The 26455-nt window shown below is 38.6% G+C and overlaps 2 protein-coding genes across 3 annotated transcripts in view; one reads left to right on the top strand and one right to left on the bottom strand.

Annotated features, from left to right (window-relative positions):
* Positions 1 to 1406: 1406 nt before the first annotated feature.
* Positions 1407 to 11408, bottom strand: ARPC5 (actin related protein 2/3 complex subunit 5). The gene is made up of 4 exons (XM_060131843.1): positions 11031 to 11408; positions 8615 to 8687; positions 6209 to 6385; positions 1407 to 2789 (listed from the first exon to the last, which is right to left on the bottom strand). The coding sequence occupies exons 1-4, from the start codon at positions 11171 to 11173 to the stop codon at positions 2727 to 2729; spliced, it is 456 nt and encodes a 151-aa protein (XP_059987826.1). The 5' UTR covers positions 11174 to 11408; the 3' UTR covers positions 1407 to 2726.
* Positions 11409 to 11745: 337 nt separating this feature from the next.
* The window catches only part of RGL1 (ral guanine nucleotide dissociation stimulator like 1), a 276917-nt gene continuing 262207 nt past the window's right edge, over positions 11746 to 26455 (top strand). Inside the window, exon 1 of one of the 2 annotated variants that reach the window (XM_060131812.1) lies at positions 11746 to 12030. The gene's annotated coding sequence lies outside the window, so the exon portion shown is untranslated. The remainder of the gene's footprint in view (positions 12031 to 26455) is intronic. The other variant, XM_060131802.1, reaches the window with a different exon arrangement.

The raw sequence follows: 26455 nt of genomic DNA, 5'->3' as shown, positions 1-26455 counted from the left end.
CGTACCGCTAAAAAGAAAAAAACCAAAAACCTTCTTCGACTTTCTCTTCTTTCTACTCTGTCCATTTCAGTTGGACCTGCCCCTTCTGCCTGTGCACGACCTAGTTCTGACTGATCTGTCTCAGTTTATTCCAGTCCACCCTGATCTCACTACTGCCTCAACACTGATTAACTGCACTTACAAATACTAATTACTTCACAATTAGGCTGAAAGCAACTTGTGAGCAAGATCAAAGTTACTTTTCCACTATGTCCTTTGTGATCATGGGGAACACAGTTCATGCTTAAAAAATATTCAGTTAATTTGTCCCATCTACAGATGAATTTCACCTGTGTGTTGATGGAATGCTGTAACACATCATCATACTTACTATCAAGTATCAAGTATGACATTCGATAACAGTTACCTAAACGGTACTGTTATTGAATGACCAACAAAGGGTACGTGTGCCATTTTTTCCCCTTTAAGAGTGGCAAAAACAAAACACACAGCAATAGTTAAAAACCAACCACTGAGATTCAAGTAGAAGGGAATGGGTGTCCAGAGTGTCCCTCAGCATTTACATCTGTTTTCCACAATTCATGCTGACTATACCCCCTCTCTCCACCACGACGGTGCAGTGTCACAGTTAGTATCACCTGGGCTGACATCTAGCCGAGATGCATCAGTTGAGCCACTTGTTTCCAGCTGGTGTCCGTTCTGACTCAGCCCCTGTGCTGTTCTGTTACATATTTTAATTATCTCCGTTGAGTAAAGCTGTTGGCAAATTTCGAATACAGCCATTCCTGTGACTATAAAATATGGAATTCTGGAATTTTCCCCAACACTATAGTCATGAAAGTGATGTTAAGACGAATTTTATGAAAAAGTACTGCAATATCACTTCTGTTTTCATTTTAAAGTTTGTATGTGGTTATGTTATACCTATTTGACCACCTCTAATACCTATAGCTTAGCTTTTCTTACTCATAGCCCTCTGAATTGCCTGCAAGTTTCTAAAGCTTTAAAGTGGGAATCTAGCCAGGTGCAGTGGGAAGGCAATCAGAGGTTGCCTTGAGTAGGTAAGGACAGTAGATGTGAGGTGTAAGAAAGAGTTCAGAAGCTGGGAATAAACGACTGCAGCTGCTGGACTCATCTGCACAATCTAGTCTAGGTCTCTGAGCAGTGACACTACAGGTGTTCAGCGGACATCCAGAGGGCTACGGAATCACTGCAGAGGCTTCATTATTAATATTTATTAATGACTCTCTCCTCTTCTCTACTACCTTATGTTTGAATAAAGTAGTTTTATAAACCTTCTACACAAAATTAGTTGTCAAAGAGTATAATAACCTGGTGGTAAAACAGGAACTCTTTCCTCTTCATTAACTATGCATTCATAAGTATTAAAGTAAGAGAAAAATAAATTATTCAACACTGACATTTTATTTTCTGAAGTTTGTCATTTTTACAAAACAGAACAAAAAGCAGGTATCAAAAACAGCAAAGAGTTTACAGAATTTCTGCACCAGTTTCCACACAAGTCAGTGATTATGACGCTGGTGTCTAACGTAAATACTAGATACAGTCTGATTTCCCTCATGGTCATAAGCATTCAGGTGATTTGTTTTAGAGCTACCGAATAATTAGTTTTACATAAGCACCGGTCATTTTTTGAGAACCAATTTGGTCTGTCCAACAAAGTGAATACTTTTTGATGTGTGGCATTTTCTTTTTTTAAAAAAAACATTGAGCTAAAATACAGAATGTGTATGTGTCTGGATCCTAACCAAATCTTTTGAGATCCCAATAATTACCCTGAAAAACACTGAAGACATTTATAGGACATATTAAATACTAGTTATATACCTCATAATGTCGAAGGCAGCTACTATAATTCTAAAGAAAATAGCATTTCATTCAGAGGCTGCCCAGAGTTTCAACTACATCATAGTTTCCACATCCTTCCTGATTTGGAGTAGTTTCCCCAAATAGGGCCATATTATTAGGAAAAAAATTTTATGCTCATGCCAAACAGGGTCTGGCATTTTACAGATACAGTTGTGTAGAGCAAGATTCCTTGCTCTGTACCCTGGGTGACCACAAAGAAATCAAGAGGCCACGATTGCTGGATGCTGAGAGGAAGAAGCGTACTTAAACTCACAGAATCTGGAGGCAAGCAGAAACAGAGTTGGAACTTGGTTGTGGTGTTCAGCCACCACTTGTTCCAGAAACACATTTTGTTTAAATAAGGGTATAGTCCAGTTTTGCAATGTTAATAGCTGCCAGTCTCTCAAAAATTTTTTATAAAGATCATTTCCTGGCTAGCAATGAGTTAGGAAACCGGCCTCAAATTCTGATTAAATTTCTCACTATTAGTCAAAAACAAAACCAAAAAACAGCTCCCAAAAACCAAACAACAAAAAAACCCCCCACACCAGCCAATAGGGGTTAACAATTGCACAATTAAACTTGAATGTAAATTACTCTATGTACAGACTGGTGTACACATCACTGAAATCATTTTGAGAGAATGAGACATTCCTGTTGAAACATTTCTTCTACTTTATCCCAATTTCATGAAAGAAAAACTGATATGTAATTTTCTTCTTTATAGATATGAAAAGGAAACAAGAAGGCAAAGCTGAGAGAAACAGATGCTACCCAAAGGGCAGCGGTGGCATTTGGTTGTTTTGGTCTTTGTACCAGCAACTCCCACCCCATGGGAGATATCCGTTCCCGCCGGCCTACACGGTTTTCCTTGCAGTCAAGACTCGAACAATGGACCCCACTCCTCCAGCAGCAAGTGCCTAAACACAAACCAAAGTGTCAATGTTGGCAGAATCATAAAGGCTCAATTCTCACACCAAGCAAAACATCTTTCTTTCTACTTTTATTTTTTAACATCTTTATTGGAGTATAATTGCTTTACAATGGTTAGTTTCTGCTGTATAACAAAGTGAATCAGCTATACGTATACATATATCCCCATATCTCCTCCCTCTTGCATCTCCCTCCCACCCTCCCTACCCCACCCCTCTAGGTGGTCACAAAGCACCAAGCTGATCTCCCTGTGCTATGCGGCTGCTTCCCACTAGCTAGCTATTTTATGTTTGGTAGCGTATATATGTCCATGCCACTCTCTCACTTTGTCCCAGCTTCCCCTTCCCCCTCCCTGTGTCCTCAAGTCCATTCTCTATGTCTGCATCTTTATTCCTGTCCCGCCCCTAGGTTCTTCAGAACCTTCTTTTTTTTTTTTTAGATTTCATATATATGTGTTAGCATACGGTATTTGTTTTTCTCTTTCTGACTTACTTCACTCTGTATGACAGTCTCTAGGTCCATCCACCTTGCTACAAATAACTCAATTTCGTTTCCTTTTATGGCTGAGTAAAATTCCATTGTACACATGTGCCACATCATCTTTATCCATTCATCTGATGGACCCTTAGGTTGCTTCCAAAAATATTTTTCTTAAAGGAAGAATGTGTGCAGCAATTGATTTTGGATTCACTAATTTTCACAAGTATTTCTTGAGCACCTATCATGGGCCAGTCACTGTTCTTAGCAATGGGGATACAGTAATTAAAAAAAAAAAACCTTCAGAGTTCCTGCCCTCAGGTGCTTACATTCTAGTGAGATCCTAGTTTACATTCTAGTGTGTTGTTTTCAAATAATAATATGTTCTTAAAGATCTGCAGCATGATGTTTTTGCCGCAAACAGGTGCTCAAATATAAATTTAGGACATTTGTTCTGCTCTCAGCAGTGTCAGGAAGAAATTCAAACTGGGATCAACCATTTTAAGTTCCGTTTAGACTAGTCAGTTTGTCAGATTTTTCTTTTTGCAAGTTAAGAAAATACTATTTAATAGCTAAGAACTTAGGAACTTTGACTTTGCCTTGGAAAATTGGAAGTCATGACTAAGAATTAGGAATCTGAAGCCCTGGTTTACTTGTAGTCGGAAACACTTACTGAATACCTTTGTGTACTGGGTACTGTGCTAGATGCTGGGGGTACAAAAGTGAACAAATACAGCATTCGAGTCTACTGAGAAGAGACAGACAATATAAACAAATCATTTAAATATAATATAATACATGAAATGACAGAGCTATGCTTTGGGTGCTATAAAAGCACAAGGAGGGGCATATACCCAACCTGAGGGCACAGAGGAATGTGAAATGGTGAGGGAAGGCTTCCTGGAGAAAACGATACATTAAATGGATAAGTAGGTGGCAGACTGACATAAAGGGTAAAGAGGCACTGGGGCAGAGAGAAAATCATGAGCAAAGGCATAGAGGTGTGAAACATTATGGTGTGTTCAGGGAAAACACATTATTATTCTTACTGATGGAGCATAAGGGGAAGAACAACATGGAAGATGAGGCTCGACCTGGGAACTTGGAGTTGATTCTGCAGGTGATTCACAAGGGTAGATCTGGAAGTTAGAGACAGCATTCTGGCAACTGAGTGGAGAACAGATTTGAGGGAGGCAAAACTGGTAGCCAAGAGACCAGTTTAGGAAACTATAGCAACAAAATGTTAGAGATGGTTGAGTGGATGATCTGAGAAGTATGTAGGAGGTAAGACTGTCAAAAACTGGTGACTGTTAGGAAGAAATGAAGACTTAACACATGCCTCAGTTTTCCAGTCTACAAAAGGGGAATAGCAAGCATTCCGTCCTAGCATTTTTATGAGGATTAAATGAGTTAATATTTATAAAGTGCTTAGAATACAGTTAACTTCTCAGTCAATGTTTGCTATAATCCTGAAACTATACTGAAACTAGGCTGATAGGTTTTAATGCTGGCTCTTCATCTGTAAATTGAGGATGATAAAGATATTTATATATTTCATAGGGCTGTTGTAAGGATCACATGAAACATAAACCAAAAGTACAGCAGCTGGTGAATAAAAAGTATTCCATGAATAGGATGACTATATCAATTATTCTCCAAACTGATACACTGTTGAGTAAAAGGGAACTATTCATGATTATGTTGGGACAACAGGCATAAACTGGGGCTGTCTTGGGAAAACTGGGAGGTATGATAATCCTATCCATAAATGTTAGCTCTTTATATCTGACAGTGTATGAGGAATAAAGTGACTTGATCCAGGTAAAACAGCAAGTTTTGCTACCTATTCATAGCTTACATGTGTGTTTCTACTCAGATACCAAGATAATAGCTTCTGAAAAACTGAGTTTTGGTAACTGTAAGATGTTAGCGAATATACACCTTACCTGTGGTTGGTTCTATTTGAATGTTACACTGCTTATATCTATACCAATATAAGAGTTGGGTATTAAAGATTACCTTACCAACTTTTTACCTGAAGCTAAAAATTCCCCTTAGCCATTATTTTTTGGGGGGCGGGGGTTAGATAGTATACTAGCATCTGCTTACATTGCAAAACAAAATGCATGAAAAGAGAAAAAAAATGTAAGAATTCTTGATCCCACCTCCGATTTCATTTTTTTAAACTGTGGTAAAATATAACATAAAATTTGCCACATTAGCCATCTTTAAATGTAAAATTCAGTGGCATTAATTACATTCAAAATATTGTACAGCCATCACTGCTATCTATTTACAATACTTTTTCAGCTCTCCAAATAGAAACTCTGTACCCATTAAGCAATAACTCTCTATTCTCCCTTCTCCCCAGCCCCTGGTAATCTCTAATCTACTTCTGGTCTCTATGAATTTGTCTATTCTAGATATTTCATATAAGTGGAATCACACAGTATTTGTCCTTTTGTGTCTGGCATATTTTACTTTGCATGTTTTCATGGTTCATGCATGCTGTAACATGTATCAGAACTTCCTTTTTTTGGTCAAATAATATTCCATTGTATGTATGTGTCACATTTTGTTTATCTGTTCACCTGTTGATGGGCACTTGGGTTGTTTCCACCTTTTGGCCATTGTTAAAGAATTCTTGATTTTATTACTTATTTTCTTTTCAAAGTTTTGATTTAGTTCGAAGTTCAAGATTGTGTTTAATAAATAATAATCATTACTGAATAAACTTAAGTGTTGCATATCAGCGTCTCTTAAGACCAAGGCTAGTAAGCATAAATCTAAACTTTCATTTTCATGCATTTATTTGTAATAGCAAAGATGTATAACCAAAAAGTCAAAATAGTTATTTAGGTGAGAGGCTGTCATTGTTATTCTCTATTACAAAGGAATCAGTCATATAAGTGTATAATTCATAACTTACCTTTTCATGCCACTGCAATAACATAGCACTGCTATTGTCAGAGGGGCTCTCAAAGCCTTTATAAATATACTTCATTAGGAGATCCACACCATTCTTGTCCAGGGATTGAACTGCCTTTTCAATATCATTAGCTTTAAAAGAGATGAGCACCTTCAAGACAATGCTGCCTGCTCGATCCTGAGGGTAAATAAGTAACATCATTTAGACTCATTTTTGCGTGTGGGGTTACAGTTTTAGAAAGGCCACACTGAGAATGTGACATTTGAGTTAAAGACCTGAAGGAAAGAGGAAATTGTGGCGTACTTGAGGAAAGTATTTCAGACAGAGAAAAGGATAACTGCTGTTAGTGTGTGTTCGGTGTGTTCAAGGAAGAGCAAGATGACCCAAGGTGGCTGGAGCAGAGTGGAGGACAGGAAGTCAGATAGGTAGTCGGAAGACAGAGCATGTAAGCCCTGCAGGCCCTTGTGAGGACTTCGGCTTCCTGTCGGAGAGATGAGAAGATGCTGGGAGGTTCTGAGAAGAACAGGGATATAATCTGACTTACACTTTAACAGGACCAGTTGGCTGCCATGTTGAGAATAAGCCGGGGGCGGTGGGGTTGGAGGAGGGCGGGGAGAGCAGGAGACAAGGCAGACGCAGAAGCAGGGAGACCAGTTTGGAAGTTACTGCAATAAGACAGGCCGGTTTTGGCTAGCATGGTAGCAGTGGAGGTGGTCAGAAGTGGACATTTGCTTGATATATTTGAGGGTAGAGCCGAAAGGATTTGCTTACAGACAGATGTGATAAGTTATCAATTTATTAAATCAATACATTTCACTTCTTGATCTTAAAAAAAAATACAAAACAAAAAAAGAGGGAACTAAATTGCAGTTCTACCATCAACCATCCTTCAGAAATAAGTTATTAATAAACAAAAATTTAAGTTTTTAAAACTTATTTTGTTTCATATCTATAGTCACTTGACTGTAGATATGATATAGTGATCTTCATTCATAATGATCTTTTTTCTTTGATAAAAGGCTGCTCCAACAGCAAAGTTATTTTTTTTCCCTTCAAGCCAAGCACAGGGAACACTTCATTTCCCCTTTCAACATTTCTCTTTCTATTCAACACAAAGTGATACCTTCAGCATTCCAACTGGTCAGATTTTACAGTATGTTTCTACCACCTGTTATCTTCAGCTTAAAGACTATGCAATTAGCCTATTTAGAAAAATATCCTTGCACCCAGAGCTATAACCTCCCATCCAAAGCTATGATAAAAAACCATCCATATAAAAGCAGAAGGGGGGAAAACTGAAATTTCAATGACATTACTCACTTTTAAAAACCAAGGAAATATTTCCCCTTATAAAAGATTATGTGGCCTAGATAATTATTATGCATTTACCTAAGTTATTACTTACTATTATTCAACTAAGGAGATTCTTGGGGCTCCTAGGATGTATGAATAGCTATGGACAGTGGGGTCAATGCTCTGGGCTTCATTTTAAACAATAAATAAGTAAACAGGTTCTTAAGAATTACTGAAAGACTGCTACAGGGAATATAATTACACAACTTTTCTGAAGGGCAACTTGGCAATACCATATGTACCAAAGCCTTAAAAAAATGTGCAGTCTAAAATGCAGGCATTCACTTCTAGAAATTTATTCAAAGGAAACAATTAAGAATTTACCAAAAACTGTTCATTTCAGTACTGTTTATGACAGAAAAAAAGGTCAATTATCTAAATATATGACAAAAGATTATATATAACTAAACTGCAGCATTATCTATATGCAGCCATTAAAAAAGATATTGCAGAAACAAACTTATTTCCAAATAAAGACGTTCATGTATGCTGCTATGCAGTTGAAAATGGTTATAAAATTCCATTTTCATTAAAAAAAAAAAACACTCATAGAAAAACTCTATAAGCATATAGCAACACCAAAAAGTAATCATTATCTATGGTCAGCGGTGGGATTATGGATGATTACTTTTTTATTCCCCCACATTTCTGAGTTTTCTATAATATTTAACAGAATTAAATATTAGAATTTAATTCTATGAAAATGGTAGAATTAAAAAAAAATCTTTAAAAAGCAAGTAGAAACTCTTTATTTTGTGAAAGTTTTATTCTTCAAGGCTTTGCTTAAATTCAACCTGAATTTAAGCAAATTTAAAAACACACAGATCTCTCCAATGTTTGAACTTAGTGTGTCTACCATGCAGGATTGTCACAACTCAATGTTAGAGTGCTATTTTTTCATATATAAATTTTCTACCTATCAAACTACATTGTAAGCTCTTCTATGTCAAAGATAGTAAATAGTTAAAATATTTGTTGATTGTGTGACGCTTCAGAGGATTTCGGGAAGAATGCTCAGATATCAGCAGAGAACGCGTGTTGTCTGTGACTCACCTTCACTGCCTGGCTCTTGGTGTTGATAGGGGGGTTTTTCAGAGCTGCCTGTAGGGCAGCTGTCATGTTTCCTGTGATGGTGGTTAAGGGGATAGCAAAACGGGCAGCCTTCAGGAAAGCGCTGTAACTCCCAGGAACCACTGGTTCTTAAGAGTTGACATTATGCATAGAAAGAAAAATTAGTATGATTGCTATGTTCAATACTGGAAAATTCAACATGTTGGTTTCAAGGATGTCCATCATAGGTAAAATACTGAAAACAAAAGAGAACACTCAATTTTTAAAAAATAAAGCAAAAACTGTTTCATCCTTTGTTCTAATTAGTAACTGAACACCTTGATAACCTTTCATTTTCCAGTTAGACACATATGCAAACACTATCCAGAGTGATATTTTTTAAAATTCTAAAATATATATCAGAATTATTAGGCACCAAAATGAAATAGCCTATCCTCAACCAAAATACATCTTTTTATGTGATTCTAAGTGGAAAAATAAAGACCAAACTCTAGAATTGTATTCTATATTAACTGCAATGCTGGTAGAAAGTACGGGCAGATTACTCTAGCAATCTGAATGATACACATTAGCAATCTCTCAATATGGATGAAAAGAGGCATTATAGAAGATATAATTCAATGACACTTAGGTGGCAGCTTAATTTTTCTGTTTTGGATATTTTCTCTCATATTTCAATAGATATCATTCAAACTGTCTTAGGCCACACCTATTAGATTCAGTCTCACTTAGAAAGCACCAGTGAGTTAGCAAGTATGAGAAACAGAAGGCCAATTAGACCGTCAGAACACACAGGCATTCCCCTAAAAGGAAAACCACAGAGTTCACTTGTTCCTCCATCTGTAGTGCCTGAACAGGGCTTGTCTCTTCTTGTAACAAGAGTAGAAGAGACAATATCTTTATATTTTAAGATGAATTGATTAAAAAGAAGATTCACTATATGGATAGAGCAGTACCATTTAAGAGTCATCACATGTCACCTAAAGTAAGTTAAGTCTCACAAAACATCATTTATGCATCACCAAGAATGTTTTTACACAGAATAATCTTCACCACTTATGTTCTGAAGAAAAAGGTCTGACCAAAAAAACCCATGGTTGGTGGTAGGCTGTTATTTTCAAGGCTTAATGGATTTCTAGAGAAGCATGCCTTTTGCAGACTGGCTCATTTATAAGACCTCAAACACTTAAGTATTTAAATAATGCAAAACAGCAACAGCTGATTGGGAAAGTCATGGAAACCAAAGAAACATCTGTATGTTGATAAATGTCTAATGCTGTATTTTAGGTACTTCTAAGACCAGCTATGGCTGCTACCAAATATTTTCACTCATACATTTCCCCATTTAATTTAATAGGACACTGATGAGGAAAGAGTCTAACAAGGCTTCCTAATCTTATGAATACATCCAAGAATAATTAGAAAGGAGTGAATTCAGCAATTGAGAATCTCTAAAACTACAGCTTTGGTTATTGCAACATTTACATTTTACTAAAAGAGATCTGATGCAAATGCGTCCTCAAAGTAATGAATATTTAAATATGCAGAAACAACCACCAGGAACTGACAGCCACATTTTAACTAAATGGAAACGACTCCAGCATTACAAAATGATTCTGTTTTGTACAAATGATTCGCTTTCTATTTTATTCACTGGGGTTTATTTTAAATATTTCCAAGGATTCTCTACATGCATTCCGTGTTTTCTTTCTACTGCCCTTTGCTTAACAGGTGAAAGGCTCCCAGCTTCCTTCTGGGCAGTTTTGGTGGTTTTGTACTCACTACCTTTCCCCCGGTTAACAAATTCTGCGCAATCTATATTTTGCCAAATCCCTTTCTCTTATGAAAAAAAAAAAAAGGGCACGGACAGAGGGGCCTCAATTCTGCAAACCACCCCATCTCTCCCAGCATGAAGTAAACTATCCTAACGGGGCCAAAACAAAACTACACCACAATGAAAAGAACATCACTGAAGAAAGATGCCCGTTCCTCCCAATCAGACATGGGTGATAATGAGACTCCGGTAAATACGGTTCTGGAAGGACAACTTCAGCAACAGCCCGACTGTCCAGCACCAGCGCCGCGAGGGCGCGGCCTGCACCGCGGGTTCCCGGGAGGCGAGAACTCCGGGAGCAACCTGAGGAATCGGGGGCGTGGACGGCGCGCCAGGAAGGGCAACTTTCCGAGGGCGGGACCCTGGGGTCTCGGGGCAACTCGGTAGAAATGGGAGAGCCCCCTGCCCTCTCAGAACCGGGGACCCAAAGAGACGGGGGTGCTAGGGGCAGCTCCAAACCCGGTGCCCGGCCGGGGCCCGCCGCCCTCACGCCCTGCCCGCAGCCGGGGCCCGTAAGAGGGGCTGGGTCGGGTGGGGTGGGGAGGCCGGCGAACAGAAGGATATTGCCGCAGGCAGGAGTCCACCTCGCCCTCGTCGGGCCCGGCCTGCCCGTCGCCCCCGTCTTCCTCGTCCACGAACTTGTTCTCGTCATACTCATCCACGTCCACCTTCCGGAACCGGGCCGACGACACCGTGTTCTTCGACATCCCGATCCGGATCGGTGGCCAAGGCCTCCTCTCGGTGCTGTCTCTACCTTAGCAAGCCCAGCCCAGCTGGAACCCGCAGACTGGCGCCTTCACTTCCCTCTTCCGCTCAGAGGCGTCGCGGGCAGTCGCGGCTCGGGTGGTTCTGGGCCTGCGCGCTGGCCGAGCTCCTTCCTCCTCAGGCTCACGCTCTTCTTGAGCCTCCTACGCCGCCCCTGCTCTCCTCCAAGTGGAGCGTACCAGGGAGGGAGCGCGCTGGACGCAGTGCGCAGGTGCGGCCTCTCTGCAAGAAAGGGGCGGGGCGGGGCGAAGGAGGCGGGGGCGGGAGGGGGCGGGGCAGGAGGGAGGGCGGAAAGCGGTGCGGCGGGCAGAGGTAAAAGGCGATTGGTCCTCCTAGTGCGTCACGTGATCACTAGGGGGTTTCCATAGAAACGCTTCTCTGCGGTCCAGTCTAGGGGGTCTTAGGTTGGCTGCGATGGGCACTGGGGGCGGGAGGCCTTGGCTTTGCTTCAGCCGTCGCCGTCAAGGACCTGTCATCAGGGTCCTGCGTAAGGCCCGGCTGGCACGGACTTGCCTGTGAGGTGGGATGGACTGGTTGCCGGACCAAGTCCCCTGCAGTTGGCAGGAGTATGAGGCGGAGTGATGCACGCCCAGCCGCCCAGCATCGTTCTAGTTGTCAGAGGCATCGCTTCGGACTGTGTGCTGCCCGTGGCTTCGTTCCCGAGCCGGGAGCCCCTTTCTCGGGGTTGGACCTACGCTGCGCGGCCAGCGGGAGGTCCCCAAGGACGGAATCGAAAGGTCATATCTTTTGTCAGTGCTGTGTAACAGCATAGCGGCTGCACCTGCAGAACTCGAATTAGGTATCGTAACCATTGGGAAGGAGGGGGAGGTGTCTGGGTAGGGGCTGGGGTCCGGTGGTAAGACTGGGGTGAACCTGTGGAATTTGGGGTAGGGTCAGTCATTGACATCTTAAAATAGGTGGTTGTTTGGAGCAGGAATGGTAGAAAAGGGTAGGGACGAGTTACACTCTCTGGCGCTGAGGGGAAACAAAATGTGTAAGGATTAGTTGAAACCAGATCTTTAAGATTTATTTTTATGGTCTAAGATTTATACGATCCCACTAGGCCAGATTTTTATTGTATTTGACATCTCCATTTATGAGAGCAAAGCTCTTATTGAGCAGGTAAAAAGCATTAAAACTGAGGAAATGGTAGTTGGATTGTGTGTGTAACACTGAAATACAAATATCTGCAGAATAAAATTAATTTGGACGTTTGTCAGGTTCAGTTTAATTTCACGTCTAGCAGAAGGCTGGCTACTGCCCTAAGTACCTCAGTCCTTGGTTTCCTGTGCTGTAATTGAAAAGAGAACTGGGCTTAGAATCAGAAAACCCTGGCTCGTGTCTTGACTCTTCCTTCCACTCATAATCTATTGACTGAGGCACACCACTTAAAATTCTGAACGTCAGGTTCCTCACTGCAAAAGTGGGGCTAATAATGTGTACTTAACAAGATTGTTCTGAGGATTAAATACAAGAAAGTGTTTGAAACTCTAAAATTCTGCATAAATATAAATTGCATATTATCTGTACCACTGATTTTGGCACTAGTCTTATAAATTACTTAATGATATATTGTGTTTTATCTTGCGGCTGGAAGAGATAGATTCTAGAGGGCAGAGACTGTCTTATATTTCTTTTCTTTTTTTTTTAAATTGAAGTATAGTTGATTTACAATGTTGTGTTAGTTTCTGGTGTACAGCAGTGATTCAGTTATACGTATATATTGTATCTTCCTTTACATCTGACATAAAGCTAAGCATGCAGAAGGTACTCAATACATTCAGGTACTCAATTATTCATTGATGAATGAATAAATGTGATAGGCAGTACAGCTTGAGGGTCACACTGAGAATAATGAATCAGAAAGAAGAGGAAGAGAGATCTCAAAGTCAACCTTTGTTGGGCATATATACATACATATGTGTATATGTATCTGTATCTATATCAATATGTATATACGTATACATAGATAGATAGGTAGATAGCTAGAGACCCTTCAGGAATGGAATGCATCCTTTTTTCTTGGGAGGAAGAAGCAGTATGGCATTTTTCTTTTCTCAATTAAATTACCCTTCTATAAGAATATCATTTAAGTGACAGAAGTGACATTTATTTAAGTCAACACTCAAGTTACGAGCAAACACACTGCTAAAAACTCCCCCAAGGGCTGTCTTAAGACAGCAAAGGAAAATTTTCTACCTGTTGGTAATATTTATTTTAAAAAGTCGTATACCAAAGTATCAGATCATTACTATGGTGAATGGCATTATATAACTTAGAATAAAGATTTGTTATAATATTTTTTTCTCAGTTTCAGTCTTTTGCTAACTCTAGTAAGAGCTAAACAATATACTTGTTTAAATGCTAAAGATGATTGTACTTTTTGTTCTTCTAAATCAAGATTTTCTTTGAAGAGAAAATTGAACATTAGAAGCACATTTGAGAACAAATGGAAACAAGGATTCAAGAGCTAATACATCCCTTCTCTTACATTTCTGTTCTTTTGTATTAGGGCGTATTTAGGAAATTTCTTTATTCTCTTTTTTTAGAACTGGGAAAGAGCACCAGAGTAGAAATCAACTTAAGGGAATAGTGAGTGGAATTTTAAAAATCAGTTGTTCAAGTGTATAATTGTTTTGATTGCTCAGAATTTTGCTCTGTATGTTGAATGTGTTAAATATAATTAATTACTTCTTAGCCACATAAAGCATATTACGTTTGAGATGTAATCATGTTAAAAATGTCCTTTTCCAATGCAGTATTTTTTATTGTCTCACAGTGGTAAGTACCTAGTGCCCAGTGGGTACTCAACACCTTTCCATCCAATGAATTAACCTGACAAGTTAATTTTGGAATCATATTTAGAGATAGAGCTTTTTTTAATGGATACATTAATTATCTCCCTACCCTCATTAGCTAATAGTTAACTCTATATAAACCTTTAGGGAAATTTCTGTGTGTGTGTGTGTGTGTGTGTGTGTGTGTGTGTGTGTGTGTGTGTGTGAAGAAAGCAGTCCTTATTAATCTTTTAATTAGAAAATATACATTCTTCTACTTTCTTGCAAATTCCAAATTTTTATGTTGATCATGGCACTTAACTCATTTTAAGTAGTATTATTTTTCCTATTTTAATTTTTCAAATGAGTGCTTATCCCTGAAATAAAGGATCCATATGGTTTTAAGACATTTTATTTATTGTGCAAGTAACCTGGTTTGGTTACTAAAGTAATGCAGAATCTGAATTTTCTCAAGGTTAATGCTGCAATGGTAATATGTACCTCTTTCTGATTTTCTGTGATGATGCAAAGAGTGAAGGATCTTCCTAGTTAGAAAGGATTTTTTTTTTTTTTTTTTTTTTTTTTGCGGTACGCGGGCCTCTCACTGTTGTGGCCTCTCCCGTTGCGGAGCACAGGCTCCGGACGCGCAGGCTCAGCGGCCATGGCTCACGGGCCCAGCTGCTCCGCGGAATGTGGGATCTTCCCGGACCGGGGCATGAACCCGTGTCTCCTGAATCGGCAGGCGGACTCTCAACCACTGCGCCACCAGGGAAGCCCTAGAAAGGATTTTAATGAAACTATCCTGTAATAGATCTCTTTTTTCAGATATTTTAAACCAAGTACTTTACCTACTATGTGCTCTTTTCCCCAAATTTGTCAATATTTATTAATTAACAAACCAAAACATTGAATCCTGTGCACTATTGTTTTTATTATTTGAAGTGGAAGTGAACTCAATCAAACATGTCAAAAGTATTATAAATATAAAATAAACAATTTTCAGTTCTGGTAATGATAATTTAATACCACTGTTCTCTAGCAACATAATTATTACAATATAAAAATGCATGTTATCCATAGACTATGCTATGGTTTAATGCTTGTACTTAATATCCAAATGAACTGGTTCAGTGTTGATACACTAACCTTCAAATCTTTGGGGTTTTCTTTGTGATTAATTTTAGCTTTACATAACTTCATGATTACACACTGAGGTAGAGCAGATAGGGTGAACTATTTTATGATAGGACCTTTATTCTTCAAAGATTAAAAAAAAATTTTAAATCTGTACTTTTATCTCAGGAAAAAAGTTTAGAGCTCAATCAAAGAATAAACCTTGTTTTTTAAACATCCTTGTGAATGGGAATCTTTCTATTTAAAAATTTTTTTACCTGTTTATGATAATATAAAGGAAAGCTATGGGTTTAAAAATTTACTTATTCTATATTCTTTCCCATTCCTGGGATCTCTTATTAATGCTAACTGTTGTTTTAAAGCTACATGTATTGTCACAATATAAATCATAGTATTTGAAGTAATGTTAATTTACATCTTTTCCAATATTTATATTACATTTATTTATTTTTCTTATCTTGTTGCCTTAGCTAGATGCTCAAAAACAGTGTTGAAAAATTGGATAGTAGGCTTCTCTTCTTTGTTTCTATTTTAATGGAAATGTCTTTGTTATTTTACCAGTTTTTATTTCCTATTTCTTTATGATTTTTAGGAATGCTGAACTTATCAAATGCTTTTTTGGGGAATCTAATGCTAAAATCTTATAGATTTGGATCTTTTAATTTGTGAATGTGATGAATTATATTTTTTCTGCATTAAGTCATTCCTACATTTCTTGAATAAACTCTATTTGACTATTTTAATTACTTCTTAGATTTGGTTAGTTTATATTTTGTTTACACGATTTCAGAATCTATATGTGTAAGATTGGTCCACAGTTTCATTTCTTTGTGCTATCTTTATCCAGTTTTGATATTAGGATTAGTCTAACTTTGTAAGATGAATTGGGAAGATTTCATCATTTTTTCTATGCTCTGGAATAGTTTGAATAATAGAAAATTACCATGCTGTTTTTTCTTTGAAAGTTGTAGAATGTGCTTACAAAATTATCTGGGCTTGCTCAGATTTTTAGAGGTAGATCTTTGATCATCTTTATATTCTGTGGTTATTGACTTGTTTGGTTTTTTTTCTCCTTTTGAGTCAATTTTAGAATTTATGTTTTTCTTAGTAAATCATGCATTTCATCTAGATTGCCAATTTATTGGCAAGAAGTTCCACAAAATATTTCGTACAATTATTTTAATATCTTCCATGATCACAGACATATTGCTTTTCTCATTGCTACTATTAACTAAGCAAAATATTAAAATCAACATATTTTTCTTCTTCCCCCCAACCTGATTATCACGAGTTCTAGTAACATACCTTTACTTCCTATAGAAAGTAGCTATCTCAGACTTATAGGGTTGATAAAATTTGAAAGATCCTACATTTTCTATCCCTTTCTACTGTCTATCCTTATTCTGTTAATATTTTATGAATAATAAGAACCACTTAATGAGTGTTTACTGTGTTCTAGACACTTGGTAAATAAGCTCTTTACTTATTTTATTTAATCTAGGGCCTAGGAATTAGTGTTCCCATATTACGGATGAGGAAACTAAGGCTCAGGGAGGTTGTGTAACTCAGCCAATGATGCTCAACTAGCAAGTGGCAGATTCGTATGGGAATTATGTCTACTTTCAGTAAGTCTCTTAATTCCCAATTCTACTACTTACCTTTTGCTAAAAATAAGGGTATAGCTAAGTACTGAGAGTCTAAATAAACGCACACAATAGCTTGAAATAAACTATAAATTGTGAGCTTTAAAAAACTTATAATGATTTTTAAAAAATATATTTGGTTTTCAGATATTCCTGTGAGCCTTCCACACCTTATCTCAGTATTTTGAGACTAGAGATAGAGCTTGTTACCTAATGTTCAGTCCGCCACAAAAGATGACCTTTTTGTGTGTGTGTGTGTGTGTGTATGGAGAGATCAGTAGGTGTCAGTTAGTAATTCCACTTAATTTTTTTAAAATTGTGGCAAAATACACATAACATACAATTTACTATCTTAACCATTTTAAAGTATACAGTTAAGTAGTATTAAGTACATCCCATTATTGTACAACCATCACCACCATCCATCTCCAGACCTCTTTTTGTCTTGCAATACTGAGACTCTGTATCCATTAAACAATAATTCTTCATTCCACCCTCGCCCCAGCCCCTGGCAACCACCATTTTACTTTCTGAGATGATAAATTTGATGACTCTAGGTACCCTATGTGAGTGGAATAATACAGCATTTGTCTTTTTGTGACTGGCTTATTTCACTTGGCTTGATGTCCTCAAGATTCATCTACGTTGTAGCATGTGTCAGAATTTCCTTCCTTTTTAAGGCTGAATAATATTACATTGTATGAATATGCCACACTTTACCCATTCATCCACCAGTGGACAGTTGGGTTACTTCCACCTTTTGACTAATGTGAATATTGCTGCTTTGAATATGTGTGTACATATATTTTTCTGAGACCCAATTTTCAATTCTTTTGGGTTTATACCCAGAAGTGGAATTGCTGGATCATTTTTTTGTTTTTGTTTTTTAAGGAACCAGTTCTACTTAATTATTTAAATAGGGTAATAAAGCAATGTTCCCAAGCCTAAGGCCTCTGATTTGGTATATCCCTGAGAGTCAAGGACATCCAAGGTAAGGCAATCTCAGGACTTATGTTTGTTTTGAGGTCCTGGGTAACAAGGAATGGGCATGGGGAAAGTACCAAAACTCTGGGGTCTAGAACCTACTTAAGTTCTCCACCCCAGCCCACTCAGCCTACCTAGCTGCCAGAGTCTAGAGGATGCCCATTGGTACACTAGTTTGAGCAGGATCACAGAAAAGCCACAGGACTGGTACTAAATAGATATTGATTTTTCCAGCCTTTATAGTGAGTCCACATTATTATTATCTTGAGAGGCATTAAAGCATTGTGATTAAGAGCATGGGTTCTGGAGCTAGACCTCCTAGATTTGACTCTCCAGATGCGCAGGCCCAGCGGCCATGGCTCACGGGCCCAGCCGCTCCGCGGCATGTGGGATCTTCCTGGACCGGGGCACGAACCCGTGTTCCCTGCATCGGCAGGCGGACTCTCAACCACTGCACCACCAGGGAAGCCCTATGGTAGCATCTTTGATTCTAAAAGATAGTGATTTATAGCCATAGATTAGAAAGTTCTGGATTCTAATCCTGAGGATTAGACAGATCCTGGGTAGGAGACAAAAAAGAAAGGCACAATACACTTTTACCTATTCCATAGATTCTGAGGCAGTAGAGCAAATGGGTTAACAGTGCAAGTTCTAGAAACAGACTGTCTTTTTTCAAATCTAGGCTCTGCTGCTTACCAGCTTTGTGACTTTTGGCAAGTTATAGAATGTCTGGGAGCCACAGCTTCCTTCTCTGTAAAATGAGGATAAGAATAGAACCTATCTCACAAGATTATGTCGAGGATTGAATGATGGAATAAATATAATATGCTTTATTATGTGCCTGACACATATTAAGGACTCGATACATATTAGCTCTCAGTAGTAACAGTATAAATCCCCCAGGTTATCATGATTCCGGTTTATGACAGTACAGAGAAATAAACAGGGGTTTTGCATTTTGTTCATAATATTCTTCCTTTGATTCTTTTCTGAATATGAAAGTATCTAATATATTGTGCGGAGGTTTTGAGTGTGCTTGTATTTAAAATCAGCTATTTCTTCAAATCACTGGCAATAATTTGGAGGTGGTTTTCTTTTGGGGAATAGAATCTTAGGGTCTATTTTGCTTAATGGTAAAGACTTCTTGGAGAAGTGCCACTTGAGTATTCTTTGGGTTGTGGACCCTCATTCATTGACATTTGAGAGTTTTATTTCCAGTGGGTGGGTCTTATTAGAGCATTTTGGAAACTTTACTATTCTGGAAAGCAAAGATGATTCTTCAGGATACTCCAAATAAATAGCTTCTTGGACATTAAGCCCCCAAAGTTAAGATTTTAAGTAATGATTTTTCCTTTACAAAAATATCCCTTCAGTATCATTGTTCCTAAGCAGCAGCCAGGGGCATTATAATATAGTTTTAGAAACATTTTAAAGTAACTTTTTATTTTACAAGTATTACGTGTTTCTTTTGTAGAATATTTTTAAAAATGCTGGTACATAAAAAAAACCCTCATACCACTTTGTATCAGTTTACATTCCCATCACTGTTAACAGGTCTATTCCCCCCCGTCTTTTTGCTGTGTATGTTTGCAATGCACAACATAATTAAACCATGTTTTATACTTTGTTTTTTCACTTTGTATTGTCATGAGGGTTTTCTTCAAAAAACACAATGTTCATGGCTGTTTTATCACAAAACTATAACAGGTTCTTTCCTCTTATCATTATTATAAATAATACTTTGATGAACATTTCTATAAATAAATCGTTCCTGTCTCCAGTTCTTTAATGTAGAGTACTAAAAGTTGTATTATTAGACCAAGCTGTGTCAGATTGCTTCCTAGGATGATGTACCAATTTTGTCACTGTCTCCCAGTGTTGTTTATTATGCCCTTTGTCAATTTGAGAAGTGAGCTTCAGTATCTCTTTATGGTTATACTTTGTACCTTTTCAATTCCTGGTGAAAAGGTACAAAGTATACCTTTTTACATGCTTATTGGTCTGTAGTATTTATTCTTCTGTGAAAGATATATGATCCCTTACCATTTTGTTTGTTTGTTTGAGGTTCTTCTGATTGATTTGCAATAACTCCTTATGTATCAAGAACATTAGCTGTCATATTTGTTGCAAATATCTTACCTGGTTTATAGAGCCTTGTAATTATGCTGATGGTATTTTTTTTGTTTGCTTTTTGCGGTACGTGGGCCTCTCACTGTTGTGGCCTCTCCCGTTGTGGAGCACAGGCTCCGGACGCGCAGGCTCAGCGGCCATGGCTCACGGGCCCAGCCGCTCCGCGGCATGTGGGATCTTCCCGGACCGGGGCACGAACCCGCGTCCCCTGCATCGGCAGGCGGACTCTCAACCACTGCGCCACCAGGGAAGCCCAATTATGCTGATGGTATTTTTAAGTGAGCCAAATTTTACATTTTATGTGGTCTAATTACCATTATGATTTATTTTTTACTACTGTATTTAGAAAAGACTTCCCATCAAAGAGTTTAAGTATTCCCCGTTATTTTCTTCTAGTGTGTATTGTTTGTACATTGAACTCTTTGTCCAGGCAGCAAAATGAATAAAGCAGAAAATTTTAAAGGGATAAACTGACCATTGCAACAAAATTAATTTCTGAGTTTTCGAAATCTAATTTATCGCTTCAGAAGTATTTATTACAGCCTCTCATATGGAAGCTCTTTGATCAACTTCTGTCTTCCTCAACCCAGATCACCTCAGTATTTGTATTTGATACAGCCTGATCTCCAGGCTGAAACCTGCAGCGTTCCTTTGCTAATCCTGTCCTGGGAATTAAATATTTTAGGAGCTTCAGTCCAGCTGTTGATGGGATATAACTTTACCCATGTCACCATTATCCTAATGGCTGATATCTCTTCAGTAACTCTGGACACCGCATACCCATCAAATTCCAGATTTCATGTAATCTCTGACATGTCAACTTAGTCCATAGAATTGGGTGTTTACCGCAGTTGGCTCCTTAGTGCTGTATTTTCCTTCCCTGAGGCTTCTTACACCTTGCATAGATTTTCCATGGGATCCTGGACTCTTTTCCTTCCTAACCCTTGGCAGTGGGCTGATCACCTAGAACCCGACAGCATCTCCTGCTTGATCCTGAGTGTTGTTTTCTCCTTGGATCTGCTCCTCTCTCAGCCTTACTCCTGAAACTGGATCTCTCTGAATATCAAAACTTGCTGAAACCAAGACCAAAGTCTCACTTTCTTTTGAATATTGTGCCCTGAATGTGGTCTGCCACTGGGCGGCATACCTGATATCCAGGTTACAACTTAAATTACAATGTCAACTCACCCATAGGAAATTTACAGATTGATTTGGTCAGAATGTTATGGAAGCAGTACCAAGAGGCCCTTTTCTGCCTTTACTTTTTTTTTGGAGTGGGGTGTGCAGAGATAACTGTATGTAATAGTCCCAGAATTATCCTTCCGGGAAGGAGAAGTCTTCGTGTTTTCAAGATAAAGGCAGTATGGAAAGCCCTGATTGCTTTTCTAAGCACGCCTTCCTTTGCCTCCCTCTCCTATAGCTATTTTGGCCATGAATGATGCATCATTACTGTCTTAAAGGAGATCTTGAGGACTAGTGGCTTTTATATGTAATGATGGGAGTTCTGGAGTTTCCTTCTTGTTGATGGCTTTTTAGGGTCAACCAACGGCGGTTCTGTATTGGCAGGTCTTCACTTTTTCAGATTTTAATCACCCTCATCTGAAGGGGAAGCAGGAAAGAATTTCTGCCTCCTTTGAACACTTACAGAATTTGTAGTTTATATCATCAATTTGCCATTTACGACAGACTGTCTTGCTTTGTTAACTTTTGGTATCTGACCTTCCGTTCTCTCCTAATCAGGGTGAGACATGTCCTGTTTAGCCCAGGGACTACCTCAGGAACCTTGATTGGTTCACAGGCCGGGTTGGCTAAGACTTGTTTCCCCACCGTCCTGTGTCACTACCACCTAGTCCTTTTCCTTCTGCTTTGTCTGTGCTTGGGAAATGCATGTTGCCCTCAGTCAAGCAGATCTACTGGCAGTAGGAAGTAGAGAGCTGCAGAACCCAGCTCCTGGCATCTACTCCCTGTGAGTGGCCCCCTGGGCTACGGCTGTGAGAGGACAGCCTTCCTTAGTTTAACACAAATGATCCATACATGAGGACAATCTGCTTTCTTTTCACTCAACTAGGATTAGTGAGTACTGGTAAAGCACGGTTTGCACTGGAGTAATTGGAAAATGGAGTTTGCCTTTCCCAATCTGTGCGCAATCTGTTAGCAACTAAAAACAAATGTTAGCAGTTATAATTACCATCATTTTGTCTCCAGGCTTGGATCACGTTCCAGGTGTCCTAGGAGTTGGTCCATTCCCTTTTTTTCCCCGTTTAAGTCCCATACCCTGTTTCAAGTAGATTCAGCGGGCAATTGTGTTGTAAAATTCACCTCCTGTACCGGTTCAGGACTCTTTCGCAGTTTGCGTCTGTCAGTTCCTTTGAACTTGGCTGTCCTGAGTTAGAAAGACTTTGCTGAGGTGTGGCTGCCTCTAAGAACGCTGTTGAATTGGTGCCATGGTAACGTTTGCAAAGTAGCTACTGCTAGGATACGGCTCTGACACTTATTACTTTATTTGCATTTCAAACCACCTGTTCCAGAGATGAAAATATACATGAATGCATATTCCATTCTGGATAAAAGTGTAATATCTTACTGTTTAAGTGAACGTGTTGGGGTTTTTCTCCCTCTGGCTGCGAGAATCAAGTCCTGAGCTCAGCACCTTTGTTCTGATCTAGAGTAGGTGCCCAGCTTGGGGTGTGGACAAGATTTGTTGGTCCTGTTACCTGTGGAGGTGCCAGGGCCCCTCCTTTGGAGGCTCACCCTTCTGTGAGAGGGAGGCCCCTGCAAAAGGAGCAGAGACTAGACTTCCCCAAAGGGAGGCACTTTCTACTAGTAGCCCCACAGTCCCTGAAGCCAGGGCGGGGCGGCGGGGGTGGGGGAGCTCTTTATTTTGTCCAAACCTGGGTTACTACGTGCTAGCAATTTCCCTCATCTTGCACATTCCCTGGGAGACTCTTGCTATTATGTGTGTGGTTCCCTCCAGTTTAAGACAAGCTTTGCCCCTGTATCAGCTGTGGCCCTTCCTCTGTGGCTGATGGAAGAGCCACTCACCCTTCTGCATGCTTTCCCCCTGCCCCCTTCGTCTCCACACCGTCTCCTAGGGCACTCGACGTGTTGATAATCATGATTCACTGTGCTCACCCTCATTCCCGCTCTCCTCTTCCTCAGCCCACTTGAAGGAGTGTGTGGTGATCACTAGTATGTGTTTCCATTAGTTACCACCCGAAGTTCTTAAGCATATATACTTCTCTAAAAACAATCCATCAGGGATGATGGAAGCACCTAGAAGGCTTCTTGCAGCAGCGTCACCACTCAATTTTGTTTCTCATAGTCAAACTTCCAGTCTCCACAATAGCAACAGCCCTTTCCCTTCTCCTCTCGGAGGCTCCTTCTAGCGTCAATATTTTAGGTTGATCTTTGTGCCTTTTACGGGTCTCAAGTGTATTCATTACCTCCTCAGCTAATAGCTAATTTTCAGTGACATTTTCCTTCTTTGGTGCTTGCTCACTCTATTGCATCCCATTCCTTCCCCACCTCTGGCCACTGGTCATGCCTTTCTGTCCCTACTTCTTGCCTCCGTTTTCGCCTGCTAACTCAGTGAACTGGTAAATATAAAACCAAAAGTTGATCCTCAAATTTCACCTTTTATTTGACCTTAACAAATGATATTCCACTTAAAAATATTACCTTAATAATGAGCCTCTATCCACTAGTATATTTACCAATTGCATTTTAAGGTAATTTTAGAGATAGGCAATCCCAAGTAGCCAGCCAGTTTTTAAAACAGCTCTATTGAGATGTAACTGACAAATAAAATTGTATATATTTACTGTGTATAATTTGATCTTTTGATGTATTTGTATGTTGTGAAATGATCATAACAATAAAGCTAATTAACATTTTAATCACCTCATATGTGTAAGAGATCATGCAGTATTTGTCTTTCTGTATTTGGTTCATTTCACTTAACAGAATGCCCTCCAGGTTCATCCATGTTGTTGCAAATGGCAGGATGTCCTTTTGAAAGGCTGAATAATATTCCATTGTATGTATATACCACATTCTTTAACCATTCATCTGTCAAGGGACATTTAGGTTGTTTCCGTATCATCACTGTTGTGAATAATTCTGCAATGAGTAAGGGAGTGCAGATATCTCTTTGAGATCCTGATTCCAATCCTTTTGGATAAATACCCAGAAGTGGGATTACTGGATGATATGGCAGTTCTATTTTTAATTTTTTGAGGAACCACTATACTGTTTCCCATAATGGCTGTACCAAATTACATTCCCGCCAGCAATGCGCAATGATTCTCTTTTCCCCATCTTCGCCAACACTTGTTATCTTTTGTCATGTTGATAATAGCCATCCTAACAGGTGCGAGGTGATATCTCGTTGTGGTTTTGATTTGCATCTCCATGATGATTAATAATGTTTGAGCACCTTTTCATATACCTGTTGGTCATTTGTTTGTCTTGTGAGAAATGTCTGTTCAGGTCCTTTGCCCTTTTTTAAGTCAGATTGTTTTGTTTTTGTTGTTGAGTTGTATGAGTTCCTTATACATTTTGGACATTAACCCCATATCGAGTATGTTGTTTGCAAATATTGCTTGCCATTCTGTAGGATGCCATTTTACTCTAAGTTTCTTTTGTTGTGCAGCAGCTTTTTAGTTTGATGTAGTCCCACTTGTCTATTTTTACTTTTGATGCCTGCACTTTTGGTGTCATATTCAAAAAAATCATCACCAAGATCAATGTCAAGAAGCTTTACCCCTATTTTTTCTTCTAGTAGTTTTACAGTTTAAGCTTTTACGTGTAAGTCTTTAATCCAATTTCATTCTTTTGCATGAGCCACCATTTTTTAAGCTACTGTTTTTTGTTTTTTTTTTTTACATCTGTTAGTTTTGAAAACTCTAAAGGAGACTGACTTTGCAAAGCTTCCTTTAGGTTGCACAGAATGACTTTTAAAGCTGAATTTAATCACAGAGAAACAAAGGACCTTGATCATGGGCTTCCTGCTCACAATTATTATTGCTGAGTTGACATTTCAGGAAGGGAGAAGGGTTGAAGAAACATCTAGATTCCCAAACAGACTTCTTTCTTCTGTCTTCCTTTGTTAACTTGCCATGTTTCATCTTTAGTCAGATGAGTTATGATATATATTATCTATATAAAAGTATATGAAATTATAATGAAGAAGCTTATAAAGGCCAAATTCTTCTACACTGATATATGTTTCTAAAAGACCTTTACTTAGTTTAGTTGTAAACTAAAATTTGTTTCTAATCTATGTTCTGGCATCCCAATTTGAGATATATCCAAGATGGCTTGTGTGTTGCTAGTTGCTTTATATAAGGTGACTTTCACTTTGGGTGGAAAAAAGTAAAATAATTTCTATGTTATTGCTAAAATATTTCACTTTTATTTGTATGTACTGTGCACAATTAATTATATAATTCATTGCTTTCATTGCAGTTTGGTTGACACTGAATAATGATGTCCACATTCATGTAGCAGTAACAAACTACTTCAAAAAAGAAACTGAAGAAAAAAAGCAAGCATGAAATAAAGAAGAGCAGAGAGTTCAGTAGGCTTCATGAATTTCACTACAGAATTAGGTGGGAAAGATGAGATAAGTGTTAGGGTTGAGAGGAAAGGGAGATAAATAGCTGAGGATGCATCTTCTAGCTTGGGGTCATAAGAAGAATGGCCACAGGGTGGCAGCACAGTCTTAAAAGCGAGAAACTTTCTGTTGGACCACCCTTAGTTTGCTAAAACCACTGTGTGTGTGTGTGTGTGTGTGTGTGTGTGTGTGTGTGTGTCCCAACAGTTTATTTTATCCCTTTATTTTTTTTAAACTTTTAATTTTATATTGGAGTATGGTTGATTACTCCAATCATGTTGGAGTTATGTTGTGTTATTTTATCCCTTTATTTTTTTAAAACTTTTAATTTTATATTGGAGTATGGTTGATTACTCCAATCATGTTGGAGTTATGTTGTGTTATTTTATCCCTTTATTTTTTTAAAACTTTTAATTTTATATTGGAGTATGGTTGATTACTCCAATCATGTTGGAGTTATGTTGTGTTAGTTTCAGGTGTACAGCAAAGTGATTCAATTATACATATACAAATATCTATTCTTTTTCAAATTCTTTCCCCATTTAGGTTGTTACGTAATATTGAGCAGAGTTCCCTGTGCTATACAGTAGGTCCTTGTAAAACCACATTTTTTTCCTCAGAATTCCTCCATGTTGGTTTTCCCCATTATCCTAGGGAAACACCAACAGATGTTCAGAATCAAAGGTCACTCCTAAAACTTAAACTGAGGAAAAATGCAGCATAAGGCACTATCTTTACTCCCAGATTCTGTATAGATGCTCTAAAAAAGGTTTCAAACTATCTGTGAGGAAGGACCAACTTAAGTTACCAAATCATCATACACTAATGATTTTGTAAAATTTCGATGAAAATGATTGTATTAAAAATGAACAAAAAGACATTGAAATCATAAGCTTATTTATTTATTTATTTTTGTGGTACGCGGGCCTCTCAGTGTTGTGG

Source organism: Lagenorhynchus albirostris, chromosome 2 (assembly GCF_949774975.1).
Source record: "Lagenorhynchus albirostris chromosome 2, mLagAlb1.1, whole genome shotgun sequence".
Taxonomy (NCBI): Eukaryota; Metazoa; Chordata; class Mammalia; order Artiodactyla; family Delphinidae; genus Lagenorhynchus; species Lagenorhynchus albirostris.
The sequence above is the reverse complement of the archived record's forward strand: the minus strand, read 5'-3'. Positions and strand labels throughout refer to the sequence as shown.